Consider the following 19,761-nt stretch of genomic DNA (forward strand, 5'->3'; position numbering starts at 1 on the left):
TCTTTTAAAAAGATGGTTCTATCCTATCCTAGAAGCCTGGGTTAAACTTTTTAAAACAAAACAATCACTGATCCAAATCTCTTAAAAAGATGGTTCCCTCTAAATACATATTTTTTTCCACAGTTTTTTCATCATTCAGTATTTTATTTTATTTTATTTTTTATTTTATCAAAAAAAAAAAATCTCTTAAAAAACACGAGCGCACAAAAGAGTCGAGCCATATGAAACTACGCCATATCATTAGACCTCAGAATTTGAAACGACGTCGTATGCTAGGCCCCCTTTATTAGAAAAAAACCCAGTGAGTCTGTGAAACTCTCTTCTAGGCTTCGACTTGCGGATTTAGGGGAAGAGATGGATTCTGAAATCCATTGAGAGAGAGAGAGAGAAAAAGAGAGATTTCGCCCTCTAAAAAATTTTCAATTCCCGCCAATTTCCTATTCTAGTATATCCCCCAACCTTCTAGAAAACCCTAATTTTGGCTAATTTCACTATCCGCTGCTTTCTCCGGAAACCAACTCCGAGATCTCCTTCTCCAACCATGCCTGCGATACAAGCCCCACCGGGTAAGATCCTTCAACTCGAGATGGAGAATTTCAAATCTTACAAAGGTCATCAATTGGTTGGTCCTTTCAAGGATTTCACTGCTATCATTGGTCCCAACGGTGCCGGCAAATCTAACCTAATGGACGCCATTAGCTTCGTCCTTGGTGTTCGTACCGGTCAACTCCGTGGTTCCCAGCTTAAGGATCTTATCTACGCTTTTGATGATCGTGACAAGGAACAGAGAGGCCGGAGAGCTTTTGTTCGACTCGTTTATCAGATGGAAGATGGTGTAGAGCTTCGTTTCACTCGTACTATTACTAGCGCTGGTGGGAGTGAGTACCGTATCGATAATAGGGTTGTGAATCTGGATGAGTACAATGGGAAGCTGCGATCTCTAGGGATTCTTGTTAAGGCTCGTAATTTCTTGGTGTTTCAGGTCGGTTGAGAATTTTACATTTTCATTCTATTTTTGTCTTTGTTTCTGTGAATGAGTCTTGGTAGTTTGATTTAATTTTGAATCTGAGTGTATTTAAATTCTGGCATGTCAAACTGTAGGGTGATGTTGAATCTATTGCTTCCAAGAATCCAAAAGAACTCACTGGACTCCTCGAGGAGATTTCTGGGTCCGAGGAGCTTAAGAAAGAGTATGAAGAACTAGAAGAGAAGAAGGCCAGCGCTGAAGAAAAAGCAGCTCTTATATACCAGAAGAAGAAAACAATTGGAAATGAGAAGAAGCTGAAGAAAGCACAGAAGGAAGAAGCTGAGAAGCATCTTAGGCTGCAGGAAGAACTGGTATTTTATGTGGATTTGCCTTTGTTCTCTAGTGGAGAAGCGTTTATTACTTATTTTGGTGAAATTTTGTTTTTTGCCTTTTTGTTAATCTGTCTTCACGCCATGCAGAAAGCTCTGAAGAGAGAACGCTTCCTATGGCAATTGTATAACATTGAAAATGATATAGAGAAGGCAACTGAGGATGTCGATTCTGAAAAGAGCAATCGTAAAGATGTCATGAGAGAGCTGGAAAAGTTTGAAAAAGAAGCAGGTAAGCGAAAGGTAGAACAAGCAAAGTATCTGAAAGAAATTGCTCAACGTGAGAAGAAAATTGCTGAGAGAAGCTCGAAGCTTGGAAAAATTGTGAGTATACCTTGGAATTCTGTGTTTAACTGATTCTATTTTTTCCTCCCAAATATAGCATCTCCTGACATCTCTTACAATCTATTGTTTTGTTATCCTCTAGAATTTTACTAACTTCCTCACTTGAGTAACTTTTTTTCTGTACCTTTCCTGTGAGTAGCAACCTGAGCTTCTGAGGTTTAAGGAGGAGATAGCTCGCATAAAAGCAAAAATTGAGAGCAATCGAAAGGAGGTGGATAAGAGGAAAAAAGAAAAAGGGAAGCATTCCAAAGAAATTGAACAGATGCAGCGTAGCATTAAGGAGCTGAATATGAAAATGGAAAGATTAAATGAGAAGAGACAAGATAGCAGCGGAAAACTCCCAATGCTCGACAGTCAACTGCAAGATTATTTTCGAATGTAAGTTTTAAGGATTTCTTTCTGTTCGTAGACAGAAGCATTGACATTTCCCAACTGTCTTGAGGTTATAGATATTTAATCTTCTTGCTTGAGTTTTTGCGGGGTAATGAATATTCCCATGCTTTTCTTTTTCTTTTTTTAATGAAAGAATTGTTAGGTACGAGTACTTATTCTATGCTTTGAAGAATAGTCTAAGATAACAAATATATAAAAGCTTTGTTTGACATAACGACATATATCTGGTTTACAGGCGCGATAATTAGTGCTTTGTTGTAACGTTTGTAATATGCATCTTCTTCTAGTTTCACCATCTACAATGCATATTCAACCTCTTAAAATCCGTATGAATTCCTGGTTTTCTGATCGATTTATCTTCATGTTTATCAATGTGGTTTGTCTCAGAAAAGAAGAAGCTGGGATGAAAACCATTAAGCTAAAAGATGAGTACGAGGTTCTAGGTAGGCAACATCATACTGATCTTGAAGCATTGAAAAATCTGGAAGAAAATTACCAGCAACTAATAAATAGAAAGACTGATCTTGAGGAACAAATTAAGGGATTTATATCCAGGCAAACAAATATTGAAGAATCTACTTCAGAATATAAGAATGAAACAACTAGTCTGAAAAAGGAGTTACGTGCACTGCAAGAGAAGCATCGAGATGCCAGGTTAGTATAAGACCTCTACTCACTAGATTTTCTAGCATTGGATGGTTTACTTGCGTTTTTATGATATCCTTTAAATGCTACACATTGCTGCAAGTTTTTTTTTAACTATCTCCCTCGAGATTTTCTTGCGGTTGCTTCATCTTTTGAACTATGGCTTGAGTGATATTGGTAATTCATTTATCAAGAACACATTCTTTTCAGTCTTCTCTATTCAGATTATAAACCCCTTCTTGAGCAGGCAGTAAACATTTTGTATCTCCTGATACTCAAATTCAGAATCTTCCGCTGTACAGATTTCATGGCTAAAGGCTGTGGACAAAGCTTCATTTTTGCTTGTGGTGCAACAGACCAGACTGAACCTTTTCTTTATTCTTGATAGTTTCTAACCTGCTTATATGATGAACAGGAATGCCTCTGAAAACTTGAAGACGAGAATCGAGGAAGTAGAAAACCAGTTAAGTGATTTAACAGCTGAAAGGTACGAAAATGAGAGAGATAGTCGGCTAACACAAGCTGTTGAGTCTCTCAAGCGTCTTTTTCAAGGAGTTCATGGTCGGATGACTGATCTTTCTCGGCCAAATCGGAAAAAGTATAACCTTGCTGTCACTGTTGCTATGGGAAGATTTATGGATGCAGTAGTTGTAGAAGATGAAAACACGGGAAAAGATTGCATCAAGGTACTTATATTATGCATTTGGTGTTCTAATCCTATGCAAGTTATGAACTCATAATTCGTAATTTTTATCTCTTCTCTGCTGACAGTTATTGTTTCAGTACAGGTGAGTAAGATATCTTTACCATATTACTACTCTCTGGCCTATGCCAACTAATTAATGATACTTTAAACACTACCACCACTTAATGATTATCAATTCATATTATTTAGGTATGTAACATATATGCTGTAATCATCTCCATGCAGACTTCATTCCATATAATTAAAAGTTGACACTTTCGAAGCTTTTTCTACCTTGCTTTTACGCAATATGAAGTAAATGTTTAAGACGATTATGGGATGAAATGAGTTTTTTTTTTAATTTGTACTTTGCAGTACTTGAAAGAGCAAAGGCTTCCTCCTATGACATTTATTCCTCTTCAGTCAGTACGTGTCAAGCCAGTGTTTGAAAGATTGAGGAATTTGGGTGGCACTGCAAAGCTGGTTTTCGATGTTATCCAATATCCTTTGCAAATAAGTGAAGTGATATGACTTTGGCATACTCAAGGTTGCCATTTCTCATTTTTTGGATTCATATCATTGCGTGCATAGTTGGTGGTAGCTTGAGATTATTTTAATATATTAACCAAAGATTGAGAAGTATAGAAAGGTATATGTGAGCAGGTTTCTAAATTATGTATTTTGGTCCTTAACTACCCTACGTTCGATCCTGAATTGGAGAATGCGGTCCTTTTTGCTGTTGGAAATACTCTAGTCTGCGACGAACTTGAAGAAGCCAAGGCTCTTAGCTGGACCGGGGAGAGATTTAAAGGTATGTTCCTGTTTCCTTCTTTAGGTGTAATTTACTCATATACTTGCACTAAAGTTGGCTTTACTTCTTACATATCCTGATTTCTATTATTTTTAGTTGTGACTGTTGATGGTATATTACTCACAAAGTCGGGAACAATGACTGGTGGTACCAGTGGTGGAATGGAAGCAAAGTCTAATAAATGGGATGATAAGAAAATTGAAGGTTGGTTTTTCACTAGCTGGTTAAAAGCCTATTAACTTCTGATGTAGTGTCTTAGAGCCAATATTCGTTTTTGCAGGATTGAAGAAAAAGAAAGAAGAATATGAACTACAATTGGAAAAAATTGGATCTATTCGAGAAATGCAGATGAAGGAGTCTGAAATATCTGGAAAAATAAGTGGACTTGAAAAAAAGATTCAGTATGCTGAAATTGAGAAGGTAACAACCAATTTATCTTTTCCAAGATGAGTGGTCTCATATATATATATATATATATATATATTTTTTTTTTGGGGTCAAAAAGTGGTCTCATATATCTTACTTGCTGTTGTCAAGGGAATCCTGTTAGGGATAAGAATGCCATACAGTAGCACACATTTTATCTTTCCTTCTGCTAGGAGGAGCTGTCACTATTCAGAAAATACTAATTGGTGATTTTATTTAACAGAAAAGCATCAAAGACAAGCTTCCGCAGCTTGAGCAAGAGAAGCAGAATATTACTAAAGAAATTGAACGCATAGATCCTGAACTCGCTAAGGCAATTTTCTATCTTTTCTGATATTTTGTAGAGTTAAAACCTGATGACAATATGACTGAATGCCATTGTATCTATTGTAGGCTAAAACTCAGGTCGATAAAAGAATAACAGAAATGAAGAAGTTGGAGAAAAGAATCAATGAGATTGTTGACCGTATCTATAAGGATTTTAGCCAGTCGGTTGGGGTTGAAAACATACGTGAATATGAAGAAACTCAGCTCAAGAATGCTAAAATGGAGGCTGAAGAAAGGCTGGATCTGAGTAACCAGCTTGCTAAATTAAAATACCAGTATGTCTCTTCTGCTCTGTTTTTCTGTTTACATATCAGATCTAGTTAAACTTCACATATACAGTGTTAGTCTCTTTCGATTTATTTTTCCCATGTCTGTGCTATCATAAAGCTCTGATTCTGAAGTCAACCTGTTATTCCTGTTTCTCGTAATAATAAACACGATGTCTGTAAGGGTCAGTATCCTGTTGCCTGTAAAACCTGTGTTAGAAAACTCTGCTACCTGCTAACTGGTTGGCTGAGTTGAAATACTGCTTTCTATTGAATGGAGCTTGAGTTTGTATGATCAGAGTAAATTAGTAATTTAGTTGGTTCATGAGAATCACTTTTTCGAATTCCAGGCTGGAATATGAGCAAAACCGAGATGTGGGTTCACGAATTCGAAAGCTAGAGTCTTCTATCAGTTCTTTGGAAACTGATTTGGAAGGTATACAGAAGACGATGTCTGAACGTAAGGAGACAGCAGAAAAAATTACTAATGAAATCAACAATTGGAAGAAGGAAATGGGAGGTATGTGATTCTATATTTACATTAAATCTGTGGCCTTTTTAGTCCTATGCTTTTCTTGAAATTCAGTGCCATTTTGAGTTGTCAATTTGAGGATCATTCGTAACAGACATTAACATGATCCAGTAAAAGTACATTGTCTGTATCTGACCTGAGTTTGCTTCGGCAATTTTCAACTGTTGGCCTTATGTTGGGGCCCTGTTACTCGATTGATGTATTCAAAGATGATTTTTTTTTTCGTTTCTTTTTAGCGGTTATATGTATTTCCATGCCTTTTCCAACCAATTGCCTGTTTGCATTACATAATCCTTGATATTTGTTTGTTGATTGCTATGTCTAAGTTTGAACAAATTTTGGGATATACTTGATTTGCTCGACATCTTGCTTAGATGTATGGATACACTACATCTTAATCTAATTCAGAAAGAAAGTTATCATATTGAGATATATACTCGAGGCTGATAGATGGTTGGTGTGAAGATTCAGTATGATTTATTCTCTTGCCCTGTTACTCTCTTTCTTTGCTTTTGCTTATATAAGCATAAGTTACAGAACCATATAATTTGATTATCACCTTACCTGTCTACTGTTCTTTGCCGAGCAAAAAGCCTGCACTGGTTTCTTCTTTCTTAGAGATGTGACTATCTATTGCTCCTGTTTGCAGAGTGCAAACAAAAGTCGGAGGAGTATGAGAAGGAAATCCTGGATTGGAAAAAGCAGGCTTCTCAAGCGACAACAAGCATAACAAAGCTCAATCGTCAAATACATTCGAAGGTACAATGAAGATTCATCAAATCCTTTCCTAAAGATATGTTATGTCTGAGTATGTATACAGTGTACTATACACTAAAGCTTCCGTATGATATCAGGAAACACAAATTGAGCAGCTGATCTCGCAGAAACAGGAAATAATTGAGAAGTGTGAGCTCGAACATATTACTCTTCCTGTTTTATCAGATGCTATGGAGGAAGATGACTCAGATGGGCCACAGTTTGACTTTACTGAGTTGGATAGAGCTTATCTCCAAGAACGGAAACCATCTGCTCGTGAAAAAGTGGAGGCGGAATTCAGGCAGAAAATAGAATCGAAAACAGCAGAGATTGAAAGAACGGCTCCAAACTTGAGAGCACTTGACCAGTATGAGGCTATACAAGAGAAAGAAAAACAAGTTAGCCAGGAGTTTGAAGCGGCCAGGAAAGAGGAGAAGCAAGTAGCGGATGCCTATAATACTGTTAAGCAGAAGAGGTAACTCAAAATATATCTTCTAAAATGATCTTTAGAGCTTCGAAGAAAATTGTTACCAAATATCTGACGACTATATGATGGAACCAAAACCGGACAAGTAAAAGTCTGAAGATTCAAGACTTCAAGTTCTGTGGAAATTACCTGACACAGTTAATGCTTGGATACAGTGCACATAAATGTGCACACATGCACATGTGCAAAGAACACATCTGTTTTTGCAAATAAATTCATATATTCCATTATAGCTTCTTCTGCTCATTTCAAATTGTTGTGCAGGTATGAGCTATTTATGGAAGCTTTCAACCACATTGCGAGCAACATTGACAAGATCTATAAGCAACTAACCAAGAGTAATACGCATCCACTGGGTGGGACTGCTTATCTAAACCTAGAAAATGAGGATGATCCGTTTCTACATGGTATAAAGTATACTACAATGCCCCCAACAAAGCGATTTCGTGACATGGAACAGCTCTCTGGAGGAGAGAAAACAGTTGCGGCCTTGGCGTTGCTCTTCTCCATCCATAGGTATTTTCAACGACCTAGATTTGTAGGTTTATATTGATTTAGTTTCACTCTTTGAATTTGGACTAGCAGACGGTGATGAAATTAGTTATTTTTGTGTCTGGAATGATCAGATTTGTTGAATCCTTAGCAACAAACTTGGATTTGGTTTTCCTGGGACTGACATCGTTTTGGGTTTTCTGTTCCTAGTAAAAATACCCATCTTTAAAAGTAGCTTTCCTTTTCTTTATGATCTGAGATTTGGCCTACGATCGTCTAAAGACAGTAGCTGTTTTGCAAAGGAAGTTAACTGTGGTCGGTTGTTTTAAGGTATTGATGGTGTTGTTTTCCTTTTCCATATTTCAGCTATAGGCCTTCACCGTTTTTCATACTTGATGAAGTGGATGCTGCGCTTGATAATTTAAACGTGGCAAAAGTTGCTAAATTCATTCGTAGCAAGTCATGCCAAGCAGGACGTGACAATCAGGATGCAGAGGATGGGAATGGCTTCCAAAGCATTGTAATATCTCTCAAGGACAGCTTCTATGACAAGGCGGAAGCTCTGGTTGGAGTTTACAGAGACACCGAGAGGAGGTGAGGATCTCCATATCAATAATATTCTTTTACATGCGTCTATTTTTTCTATTGGTAACCATACCAAAAATTTTGGGATTAATATCTGAGAACTACTTGGTGGATTCCATTTGGTGCAGTTGCTCGAGTACAATGTCATTTGACCTTAGGAGCTACCAAGAATCGTGAATTGGGAAGGTTTAGGGTTTAGGTAAGTATAATGAACCCTAACTTTTGTAAATAACAAGTACTGAATGGTGTTGTGATTTTTTAAGGTTTTTAATTATGATGTAATCATACAATGTTGATAGGTACTTTTCACAGTGGTATGGTGATTTATTTGCGATTTGATGCGGCATAGGACCTTATAAGATCTCACACTGTAGGAAAATTGTGGAACTTTTCTTTAATGGGATATAAGGAAACTCTTGATATTAGTTGAATCTGGTTTGACGTCGTATGTATAGGATTTATGAACAAAAATTGGAGACATGTTTATTTCACAAGTAGAAGAAAGAAAGTTCTTTAATTCGGACTAAGAAATCAAAAACATCAAAAGCCATTCTGTCGTCCCATTCAAGAATACAATCTATGTTGGGGCTTGAACATCGGCAAAGGTTTGACCTTCGCAGACTTAAATTAATAAAAAAACTCGTAATCATATATATTAACGGATAAGATCCAACTAAGTTTCAGAATTTGTCCTTAATTGATGATTTTATGTCTTGATTTTCAAACTAATTATTAAAAAAAAACCGACGGATACGTGTCAGAAGCCTAGGAGTGACATCACTTGCGTCTTCCTTTTTCCATTGTCTTCTTTCGTAATCATTAAAGAAGAGTAAACTCAAATTTCAAAGAAAAAGAAAGAAACAGAAAAATAGAAAATTAAAATAAAGAAACCAAGCGGAGGGAGGAGGAGGAAGCAGAGCAGAGCAGAGCAGAGAGAGAGAGAAAAAAAAAAAAAAAAAAAAACAGAGAAGAGAAGAGAGACTCATCAATCAATCATTTCATTCTTAAGTTCTTCTTCTTCGAGAGAAGATTCGATTAATTCGAAGCAGAAAAGCAAAGAAAAATTGAATGGCGGCAAGAGCCAATAACAAATACACCTCAATCAACTTCAACCACATCCTCCACAAAGATCCTCCTTCTTCTTCTTCTTCTTCTTCATCTTCTCCTTATTCTTCCAACTCCTCCCCAGCTTCTTATTCCTCCGTCGCTCGTTCCAATGGCCGTATGCTCGTCCTCACCAAACCTTCTCCCAAACCTCTCAGATCTCCCTCCCCTGTCACCACCACCACCACCCCCATTACCACGCCTTCTCTCTCTCCAGCTCCGAAGATTTCAGATCAAGCCATCTCTGATCCAGATCCGAATCAGATCTCTCTTCGTCCTTTAGGTCATACCGGACCTGGCTCCTCCCTTTCATTTCCTGTTCGAACTCCTGAGAAAGTCCAGGATGTTCCTGCTCCGATGATGTCCATGTCCCCGAAACCTGATAAGTTCGTGCCTCCCCATCTTAGGCCAGGCTTTGTTCGCAAGGATGAGAAACCTCGACTCGACCCCAATCCCAATCTGAATCAGAGATTGCCTAACCAAGAACAGGGATATTTCGGTTATGGACAGACCGGAAGGCCCAAATCGGGCGGGTATGAGAGGATCCGAACCGATCCGAGATCCACCGGAAACCGACCCGGCACCTCCGGATGGTATGTATTGTTCATCCCTCTCGTTTATCATATTAGTCCTTAGCGTCATTCAATAGAGATACTAGAGTGTCTCTAGGGATCTTAGCTCTGCCTCTATCCAACGATCTTGAGATAGATTAAATTCTACGATTTTTGATAGTTTTTGCCTTTTATAACTGATAAGTGAGAACTAATTTGGAAAAAACAAAATTGTCATGAGACCTTACTTGTTTGGCCTAGCTAGTTTTATTAGATTTGTGTATTGGTCTAAAGGTGTGTGCTTTATTAAGCCATAGATTTTGGAATCTATCTGTCCATTTACACACATATGATCTCTGTTTTGGTACTGTAACTAGAATTGATGACTCTCTTTTTTTTTTTTTTTTTTTATTGTGTGTAGATGAGCTTTGCTGGGTTTGATGTCCAGTTTACTCACTCGATGATGGAGATGACTTAGTTAACCAGACAAACATTCACTTTTCATTTCTCACTTCTTTTGATCAAAACTAGAGATTATCAAAGACCACCCCCGAAAAAGATTTCAGTAGATTTGTACAAGTTGTTGGTTTTTGGGATCAGGGTGATTGATACTAATGACACGATAAACACTTGTCTCACTTATGTTTCATTAAAACTTTGTTTATGTGTACGTACCTGTAATTCTGTTTTTAGCACGTGTTTGTCTAGGTTTTTTTAATCTATAGATTCTTCTATACAGATTAAACAGGAAATAATCAATCGAGTCAACAATTTACCTTTCCTAGCGCTTTAACTGCTTGTGAAATCAATTAAGATATTGTTAGGCTTTCGCAACAAATGCACGCAATCGCAGTCGCAATACAAAACTAGCGGACCAGCAAGAAAGCAGACACAGTACAAACTAATGCTCCAGCAGCAAGAAGGCGTCTTGTGATTGGACTACCCGAACAAGTTTCTCCTCCAGTTGCTAGGCGTGTCCAGAGCCATTGTTTAGACACAAATTTCATCTAGTACAGGGGACGATGCGCACTGGGAGATTGCTAAGAAAAAATTGTAAAAATTTCCTGCGATTCTAGTTTGTGAGTAGCCAAGAGAAACGCCATGTCCTTTGAGATGTCTCCCAGGATTAGCATCAAGTTCGTTAGATCATGGAGATATGCACAGCGAGTCAAGTCCTGCAAAATCCAATTACGTCTCCGGTCTGTCTGTCCTGAAACCATATATATATAAACCAGAGAAAAAAAGATACTTTGAATAATGGAATGAAATCAAGAATCCACCATGAATTATTAGAAGTTTCAGGTATTCACCTCAAGGAGATGGATCCCATTATACTTATCACGCATATGATCCCTGTCACCATAGGCGTAGAATGTGACCATACCAAAATTTTTAGACTAAGAGTTATTATATTTAAACCGGATCAGAATTGAATCTAAAACCAAAAACCGAAGTTTGGTTTTAGTAAGTAGTATTTGAATTTTGCAACTCAATTACAGAAATTTTGCTTTTAAATTTCCATCCATCAATTTGCTATCAATAATAAATCCGGACGATAAAAAAAATTCCACCGATCACTCAAATCAATCATCACGAAAACGAAATAACCCGTTAATTTACATAATTACCCCTCCGTCTCCATTAATACACACACACACTCTGCTTTTATTTTTGAGATATCTCAGCACAAAGCAATCACAAATCTCTCTCACAGATCCAACAATGGGATCTCTTCCACCGCCATCTCTAGATTTCTCACCAATCGATCACAATCCCCTCAAAAATGGCGGATCCAGCCACCACCACCGACAAGAGATCTCCCGCGATAATCTCCTCAACCTCTTCACATCTCAGCAAGATCTTCTCAATCACTTCTTCAAACATCTCGATCTCTCCCAAACCCTAGATTTCTCACGCATTCTCCTCTCCACCTCCGGCACCGTCTTCTTCACCGGCGTCGGCAAATCCGCTTTCGTCGCCAACAAGGTTTCCCAGACGCTCGTCTCTCTCAGCTTCCGTTCCTCTTTCCTCTCCCCTCTCGACGCCCTTCACGGCGACATTGGCGCTCTTTCCCCTCGCGATGTTCTCGTCTTTTTCAGCAAATCCGGCGCCACAGAGGAGCTTCTCCGTCTTGTCCCTTGCGCTAAAGCTAAAGGAGCCTTTCTTGTCTCTCTTACCTCTGTTTCTGGGAATCCTCTCGCTGGTGTTTGTGATATGAACGTGCATTTGCCTCTTCAGAGAGAATTGTGTCCTTTTAACCTCGCTCCGGTCACCTCTACGGCGATTCAGATGGTGTTTGGTGATACCATCGCCGTTGCTCTCATGGCCGCTAGAAATCTTTCCAAGGAGGAATACGCGGCGAATCACCCCGCCGGTAGGATCGGCAAGAGTTTAATCTTCAAGGTCTGCTCTCTCACCTTTTAGAGTTTTTGATTTGGCTATATAGATAAGCTTATGAACATGTAGGGTTTGGTATATATACAACAATGAGGGCGATGAATAAGAATCTATTGGGATGGCGTTTGTTATATAGGTGAAGGATGTAATGAAAAAGCAAGAAGAGCTTCCTGTGTGCAAAGAAGGAGACTTGATCATGGATCAATTAGTGGAGCTGACCAGCAAAGGATGTGGTTGTTTGCTTGTGGTTGATGAACATCATGGTTTGATCGGTACATTCACAGATGGAGATCTTCGCCGGACTCTCAAGGCAAGCGGAGAAGCAATCTTCAAACTCAGTGTTGGAGAAATGTGCAACAGGTGAGGAAGAATACACTCTGTTTTTTTTTTATTAGATCTTAGAAACGTTTTGGTGTATGTTTTGATGATTGATTTTGAAATCTTTTGTGTGTAAAACAGGAAGCCTAGGACAATTGGACCAGAAACAATGGCAGTTGAAGCTATGAAGAAAATGGAGTCACCGCCATCGCCTGTACAGTTTCTTCCTGTGATCAATGAAGATAACACCTTGATTGGAATTGTTACATTGCATGGTTTGGTTTCAGCTGGTCTCTGAAACACGAAGCAGGTGCCTCTATATCACGTTTTATATAGTTGATTCTTTTAATATTTGGTGTATTTCGATATTCACAGCCAGTGAATTGTACTGTGCCCCTAGTAGTACTTCATCATGTATTGTCCATCATTTACTCAAAAAGATATGTATAGAGAGTATAAGAAAATACTTGTATCTTTGTCCTATCTTACCTTCATAATCATTACACGTGCTTTCATATATGCCTTAAGAAGCTACCTCCAACATCTTTTGTCACACTGCGCATAGCACCATTTTGATTGGACCATTTATAGAAGGTTTTGTTTTTGGTTGAACAAAGATTGGCTGAAGAAACTGAAACAATGCAGTGTTTGTTTACAACCACTAGATATTACACAATTTTGCTTAGTGTTACTGTTGGATGTTTGACTTTAACATGTCTTCTTTAGTTCAGTGGTGACAATGGCAAACACAGTTTAATCATATTGAACACCAGAGAGCGGTTCTAAAAAATCTGAAATCCAAACCAATGCAAGTATGTAAAAGAATCAGATCCTATTGCATTTAACGATCAGTAATAAGTTAACATAAGGAACAACTTGAGTTGCTAGTGAGAAGAAATCTGAAGAAAGAAAGAAAGAAAGAGAGGTAAAGAGATAACAAAGATACAAGTATTAAAAAAATTACAATGTCTTGTAGAATATCTATGCGGTTGGCACCGTGTTGTTACTGTTGTTGTTGCTGGTGCTGCTGACTTCATCATTTTGCTCGTTCTCACCGGACATTTCCTCGAGAGACTTTCCTTTAGATTCAGGAACCAATAATGTAAAAGCCATCCCCAAAAGATTAACCACACCCAAAACAATGAGCGAGTTCTTGACTCCAATGCCCGGAGGATATCCATGTTCTGTCTTGTTCTTGTCGGGACTTTGTGCTAAGTACAAGAACCCAAAAGCACCAACCATTGCTCCTAGTTTTCCAGAAGCCGCGGAAATTCCATGGCAGGTTGATCTAAACCTAGCCGGGAAGATCTCAGCGGGCACGACGAAAGTTGTTGCATTGGGTCCAAAGTTTGCGAAGAAGAATGTTAAAGAGTACATTGCCACAAACCCGATTCTGTTTTCCTTGTGAGTCCAATGGTCGTAAGGAATGGCGAGAGCGAACATAAAGACGGTCATGAAGAAGAAACCCATCATCTGTATCGCGAATCTACCAATCACATCGATGAAGGCCACAGTGAACCAGTAACCAGGTACCGTACTGCACAAGGCGATTAGGGTTTGTGCACGTGCGATCTTGAATACCTCTTGAATCGCATTCATCGTCTGTGCCGGAGGGATCCATCCGATCGCACTGAAAATATCTTTCTGGAAAAGGTTCTGACTGTAGAAGGCAATGTCGAGTAGGAACCATGTGCTTGTGGTTCCGAGCAAGTGAAGGCCATGGCGTTTCATGAACTCCTTTGAGAACAAGCCAAACGAATTAGACTTATCTTCACTTTTCTGCTGCTCTGCTTCGATCTCCACTTGCAAAACCTTCGACATGTTCGAAGCAGCTAGTTTCGCGTCCTTAGCTACAAGAGCCGTGTACCGTGCGGTCTCAGGCATCTTCGACCTCGAGTAATACGTCATTGCAGCTGGTAAAGCACCGACCATCAGAATGATCCGCCACACGTAATCTGCCTGAGGAACCGTGGATGCCAAGGCATCTACTTGATAGGCTGGAGATGGAAACTTAGCCTCGAAAGCCGCAGACACGATGATGGCAAATATCCCCCCGGTCAAGATTCCAAACCCTTGCATAGCAAAGACCGCAGCTATGAATGCGCCGCGGGTCTTTTTATTGGCGTACTCCGACATAATTGTGGCGGATAATGGATAATCACCACCAATGCCGAAACCGAGCCAGAACCGGAAGAAACAGAGCGTGGTCATCACTGTTTTCGGGGTACTCCCAAAGGATAGACCCGAGGCGATGGAACAAAGGACCATGACCATGAGGGTCATGCCGTAAACTTTTTTCCTCCCGAGTTTGTCACCAAGCCAGCCGAAGAAGAGCTGACCCGCTAGTGTACCACAAAAGGCGACTCCGTTCACCGCCGCGGAGACGTTGGGAGGCAGCGTTCCGGGCTTCACTGAGCCGTCCACGTGGTAGTAAATGCGACCAAGAAGCTTAGTGACGAGGGAGATACAAAAAAGATCGTAAGCGTCGGTGAAGAATCCCATACCAGCGATGATAATCGCCGTGAAATGGTACCATTGTGTTTTGGCGACGTCGAGTGCATTAAGCACGTTTAGCTGATCTCCTGCCATTGCTCTCTTTCTCTTCTTTCTCTGCGTTAATTTTGATGAGAAAATACAATCAGTATATATTGACATTTTATCTATAAGCATTAAAAAAAGGATTTAAGAATTCGCCACAAGTGTTATAATGTTATAATAATGGTGGAACAAAGACTAACAATTTCAAGATTTTCTAACCAAAAAAAAAAAAAAAAACAATTTCAATTTCATCCGAGTATTAATGTCTTTTTCGCTCAAGTATTTTGCAAAGGTTGACTTGTAACGTGTGGAACTAAAAAGGTGACACGAAGTAAGATGGTGAGGCACACCGACAAGAATTTAATCATCCCATGATATTCAACAATCAACATACAAGACAAACCAAGCTCAACGACAAAGTTAAAAAAAAAAAAAAATTCCTTCACAAAGCATTACGGAACTCTTTTAATTTTGTGTTTTGTATTTGCAAGAAAGGCACAAAAAAAAATGATCAAAGTATTAAATTAGAAATGGTTTGAAATAATAAAGTTTCAATCTCAAAACTTCCATGCACACAAACACACACACACAAAAACAAAAACAAAAAATCACAAATTTTCGACTGTCAAAACATTTGATGATGATCAGCTATTATTAAAACTGTATGAATCGCTTACGAAACTATTATAGACAATATACACAAACGCATGCTACATACACACATACACACACACACACACACACACACTGACACACACGAAAATAATGTGTTTTATCAACAAGTTTGTAAAGTTCTTTCAACAAAAAAAAAAAAGTTTGTAAAGTTCTTGAATATCTATCTACTTAGAGGTTGTGGTGTACATAAAATTATAAAACAAGAACCAAACGCGTGCATAACCTCACTTCTCCATTCAAACAACACAAACATAATAATGAAAGAAAGAAGAAACTTACAGAAAGAGTACTTTATTTTGCTTAATTACTTTCTCTGGCAAAACAATCTCTCTCTCTCTCTTATGTGGGGTTGTCTTTAGAGAAAGAAAAAGAAAAGAAGAGAAGAGTATTAATCTGTGGTTTGATGTTTTCTTTTTTGCAGAAAGTGTAAAAGAGGAAGAAGAAGAAGACAGAAGAAATGGGTTGTGAAATGAAAGAGAGGCAGCGTCGGGAACGGCCTACTTATACGTGATCATATTTTTTCCTTTCTGTTTTTGCTTTGACATATTCTTGTGGTATATTCTTCTGACAACGACGTCGTTTCTTTCTCCTTTGACTACTTCTTTCTTTCTCCACCTTATTTTTTACTTGTTTTAGGACACACACACTGGTTCTGTTCTGCGGTTAATGTTTTTTTGTGGAAATTGTTAAGACTTACACGGTTTTTAAAAAAGTCGTTTTAAGTTAATAATTTTCGAATATTCTTAGGGAAAAATAATAATATTCGGACACATTAGCTGTTAATTTCGTTTTTGGTAATTGATCCTAAAATTAGTGCTGAATTTGTAAGAGAATACAAACTTTTAACAGTCGCAAGATATTTATTGTGGTCATAAATAGTAGAATATTGGAAGAAAAAAAATTGATTCTTTTTATTTATTCTTGTTCCCTTTTATACATTGTATCTGTATATAAGTATAAACATAACAACACATTGTAAGAAATTAAAATTATCATGAAAGTTAAAAATGGGATTTTTTTTTTTTTTTTTAAACATACTAGAATCGGTTTAGCAATATAGGTAGAAAGGAATTAGCGGGAACCAACGTTTAGAATCGGTTTGAGTGACGTGGCAAATCTTACACCTTCGTCTTCTTCTTCACTTGAAAAGGCGGAACTTGAAACCCTAGATAGATTCATACTAGCCGTTACTCTCTCTCTCCCTCTCTGACACCTTCACACTTCCCTTTAATCTCTCTGCAATGAGCTCGTCTGTAATCGATTCAAAGAAGCCAGCTATGGTCTTGGAGTCTTCTAATCCTCCTGAGTCACTGTTCTCTACCAAGACCCCTAACAAAATCGTTAAAAGACAGATCTTTTCTTCGACCCCAAAACCTGAATTCGTTGTGAAATTACCCGAAAGGTGAGATTTTTACACTGTTTCTTTAAATTTGGACCCTTTAATTTTCTCAATTTTAATTGTTTTTTTTTTGTTGTTGTTGAACAGATTCGAGATTCTGGAGGTGTTGTTCAATGGGTTGGACACTGCAATTAGATTGCTTAAATTAAAGGGTTCTTCGACTACATTTGCTAATATATGTCCCAAGATTGAGTATCTCACTAGTCGGTAAAGCTATTGACTTTTTTTTACTTAGCTTTTGAGGGTTTAAAGGATTGAACTTTTTGATGCATCTGATCTGTGTCTGTGTTGTTTGGTTGTAGTCGTTTGATGTTGTTTTGGTCAATGTGGGTGTACAGGATCTTCTCGTATGATCATTTGGCTCAGATGAAGCATATTTATCCAGAAGCCATTGAACTAAAGAGAGTTTTGAAGTATGTTGAAGCCACTTGTTGTATGAAACCTAGTCTTCACATTAGCTTGAACACCGACGCAGTTGTGCTTGACAGTACAGTTTGTGGAACTAAATACATGGAACTTAGGAAAGTGTTTCACTCAAAGCTTGTAGATTTTTACAAAGCTCATCCTAAGGTACATATTAGGCTTCTCTGCTCTGTTATTTTAGTTGTAGCTTTTTGAGAAATGCTTGCTTTTTATATCTGATTTGATTCTGTATCTTTTGTTATCTGTATTCAGGATGATATTCCGAAAGAACTGCTTCCTGAACCCTTCAATTCCCCCATAAGGGATAGTTATTTAGATACAGTGAGCGAAGACTTGGGAGCACCTAAACTTGAAGTTGGAGGGTTTGATGTTCATATGGAGGAGATGGAGCAAGAAGAACAAACTGTCAACGATAAAGTGATTCAAGATTCGACTTTATCGGATGGCACTAAGGAGGAGTGCTTATTATCACACATAGAGTCAAGAATAGTTGAAACCTCAGTCAAAGATTTATCCACTCCCTCCAAAGACTTGTCCACACCAACCCGGGTCATGAGTGCTACACCGACGTTGCAGCTATCTAAAAGATGTATTGAGTTTACTCCAGATGGTGGTGTTGATGGTAACTCTGTTAGATCAACAAATGGTTTGGCAAAGGGTACATCTCGCAGTCTGAATTTTGATACTTTTGAGGAAGATGCAATTGTAAAGGATGACAACGGTAACAAAGCTGATGATGATGCCTCTAATAAAGATAGCCTTCTTCAGTCAGTAAAGGGTCCATCTCGCAGTCTGAATTTTGACACTCTTGAGGATGACACAACTGTGACAGATGACATCAGTAAAGGAATCAACTTTGAAGCTGGTGATGTTGCTGATGAAGATGGTCTTCTTCAGTCAGTAAGTGATGCTTTTCCTTGCTACCATTTTGCTTTCAGTTGCTAGCCGTGTTGAAACAGTCATCCTTACTTACCATTGTGTGTGTGTCTTACAGATGGAAGAGAGACCAAAGACTGAATCCGAGAAGGACAATTTGCCACAGCTTGTTAATTTGATTCATAAATTGTTTCACTCAACAAATCGAACTGTCATCACGAAGGAGGAGCTTCTTCACAAGATTATTGCAAACCAAATCCAAATAACCGATAGAAGTAAGGACAGTTAATATCATGTGTTTGATAATGTCCCTGTCTCTTCTTCCTTCACAGGCTCACAGTTTCTTTCTTGTTTGACATTTCCAGGGGAAGTGGAGGAACAATTAAGTTTGATGTTGCAAATAGTTCCGGATTGGATCACTGAAACAAAAGCATCTTCTGAGTATGTTCTTGTTCGGTGAGTATCATGTTCTACCAACAAATAACTATGATCTTTTTGCTTCTTGAGGCACTAATATATTTGTACTTCTTTTGCTTTTTGCAGCATCAATAAAATGTGGGCTGCCGAAACAGTACGTGCAAAACTTGAAGAAGCAACTTCACAGGACATTTCAATTGTCTGCTGAAAAACCCATAAAAACTGAATGTTTTTGCGTTATCTCACTCTCTTAGCTCACGTATCATTATTCTTCACAAAATAGCTTCTGTCTTAGTTGATTCAACCAATAAACTTGTAATATTCTATTTAAAACATAATAACATGTTTGATTATGAATATAAGGAGACGAAACTTCATCTAATGATGAGCAGAAACGAAACAACTTATTCAAGTCTAAGAGTTTGGAAATCTTGGTAGATTTGTGGTAAAGCTGAAGCACTTTAAAAGTAGTTAATTGTGAAAAGAAAGAGAAACAAACTACCCCATGGAACACACTACACTGGAAAGTTGATAAGAGTTGGCTCTATAATTATACGCCTTTACAATGGAAAAATAAAGTAGCTTCTGAAGAAAGAATCTTAGATAGTGGTTGTTCTTTTCTTTATTACTACTCTTTAGAAAGGATTTGTTCTTTGCAATGATAATTTAAAGTTGTTGACATTATCCAAAAAGAAAAATATTATATTAGTCTTGAATGTGTTAATGATTAGATTTATAGTGTTTAGTTCAAAGACGTTATTCTTCTACAACCTACAGTCACACTGTCACACTATATACACAAAAGAAACTATTGAGATTTTCTCATGTGAACCCTCCTTTAAGAGCTTTGCTTGCTCTCTGAATCGCTCTTGTGACTCTCCATATCTCATGCTCAATTACTCCCTCTGGTGCGTCTATGGCAATCGCATCTGCTATTCCTGGGAAAAATCCCAGCTT

The 19,761-nt window shown here is 38.2% G+C and overlaps 5 protein-coding genes across 9 annotated transcripts; 4 read left to right on the forward strand and 1 right to left on the reverse strand.

Moving 5' to 3' along the window:
* Positions 1 to 218: 218 nt before the first annotated feature.
* LOC104781334 (structural maintenance of chromosomes protein 1) lies at positions 219 to 8,623 on the forward strand. Of its 5 annotated transcripts, XM_087511456.1 has the most exons (20): positions 243 to 566; positions 638 to 982; positions 1,102 to 1,338; positions 1,447 to 1,680; positions 1,841 to 2,079; positions 2,482 to 2,748; positions 3,155 to 3,425; positions 3,800 to 3,924; positions 4,126 to 4,235; positions 4,332 to 4,439; positions 4,516 to 4,655; positions 4,885 to 4,974; positions 5,055 to 5,263; positions 5,605 to 5,774; positions 6,436 to 6,545; positions 6,641 to 7,017; positions 7,294 to 7,545; positions 7,888 to 8,115; positions 8,235 to 8,305; positions 8,406 to 8,623. In XM_087511456.1, exons 2-19 carry the CDS (start codon positions 686 to 688, stop codon positions 8,281 to 8,283), a joined length of 3,513 nt encoding a protein of 1,170 aa, XP_087367582.1. In that variant the 5' UTR covers positions 243 to 566; positions 638 to 685; the 3' UTR covers positions 8,284 to 8,305; positions 8,406 to 8,623. The 5 variants fall into 5 exon arrangements, 4 of the variants coding, with proteins under 4 accessions (XP_010504281.2, XP_087367580.1, XP_087367582.1 ...); XM_010505979.3 differs by having other exon boundaries at positions 219 to 982; XM_087511455.1 differs by having other exon boundaries at positions 8,235 to 8,623.
* A 285-nt stretch (positions 8,624 to 8,908) lies between these two features.
* LOC104781335 (uncharacterized) lies at positions 8,909 to 10,539 on the forward strand. Its single transcript, XM_010505980.3, has 2 exons — positions 8,909 to 9,803; positions 10,183 to 10,539. Coding segments are annotated over exons 1-2 (630 nt in total). The 5' UTR covers positions 8,909 to 9,174; the 3' UTR covers positions 10,184 to 10,539.
* Positions 10,540 to 11,294: 755 nt separating this feature from the next.
* Positions 11,295 to 12,993, forward strand: LOC104781336 (putative arabinose 5-phosphate isomerase). The gene is made up of 3 exons (XM_010505981.3): positions 11,295 to 12,164; positions 12,295 to 12,518; positions 12,618 to 12,993. The coding sequence occupies exons 1-3, from the start codon at positions 11,484 to 11,486 to the stop codon at positions 12,772 to 12,774; spliced, it is 1,062 nt and encodes a 353-aa protein (XP_010504283.1). The 5' UTR covers positions 11,295 to 11,483; the 3' UTR covers positions 12,775 to 12,993.
* A 298-nt stretch (positions 12,994 to 13,291) lies between these two features.
* On the reverse strand, positions 13,292 to 16,377 carry LOC104781337 (putative inorganic phosphate transporter 1-7). Its single transcript, XM_010505982.3, has 2 exons — positions 15,969 to 16,377; positions 13,292 to 15,086 (listed from the first exon to the last, which is right to left on the reverse strand). The coding sequence occupies exon 2, from the start codon at positions 15,063 to 15,065 to the stop codon at positions 13,458 to 13,460; it is 1,608 nt and encodes a 535-aa protein (XP_010504284.1). The 5' UTR covers positions 15,066 to 15,086; positions 15,969 to 16,377; the 3' UTR covers positions 13,292 to 13,457.
* A 395-nt stretch (positions 16,378 to 16,772) lies between these two features.
* Positions 16,773 to 19,186, forward strand: LOC104781338 (CDT1-like protein b). The gene is made up of 7 exons (XM_010505983.3): positions 16,773 to 17,091; positions 17,176 to 17,295; positions 17,427 to 17,658; positions 17,764 to 18,411; positions 18,506 to 18,662; positions 18,753 to 18,843; positions 18,931 to 19,186. Exons 1-7 carry the CDS (start codon positions 16,931 to 16,933, stop codon positions 19,010 to 19,012), a joined length of 1,491 nt encoding a protein of 496 aa, XP_010504285.2. The 5' UTR covers positions 16,773 to 16,930; the 3' UTR covers positions 19,013 to 19,186.
* Positions 19,187 to 19,761: the final 575 nt, after the last annotated feature.

The sequence above is a fragment of the Camelina sativa genome, chromosome 4 (assembly GCF_030686135.1).
Source record: "Camelina sativa cultivar CO46 ecotype springtype chromosome 4, ASM3068613v1".
NCBI lineage: Eukaryota > Viridiplantae > Streptophyta > Magnoliopsida > Brassicales > Brassicaceae > Camelina > Camelina sativa.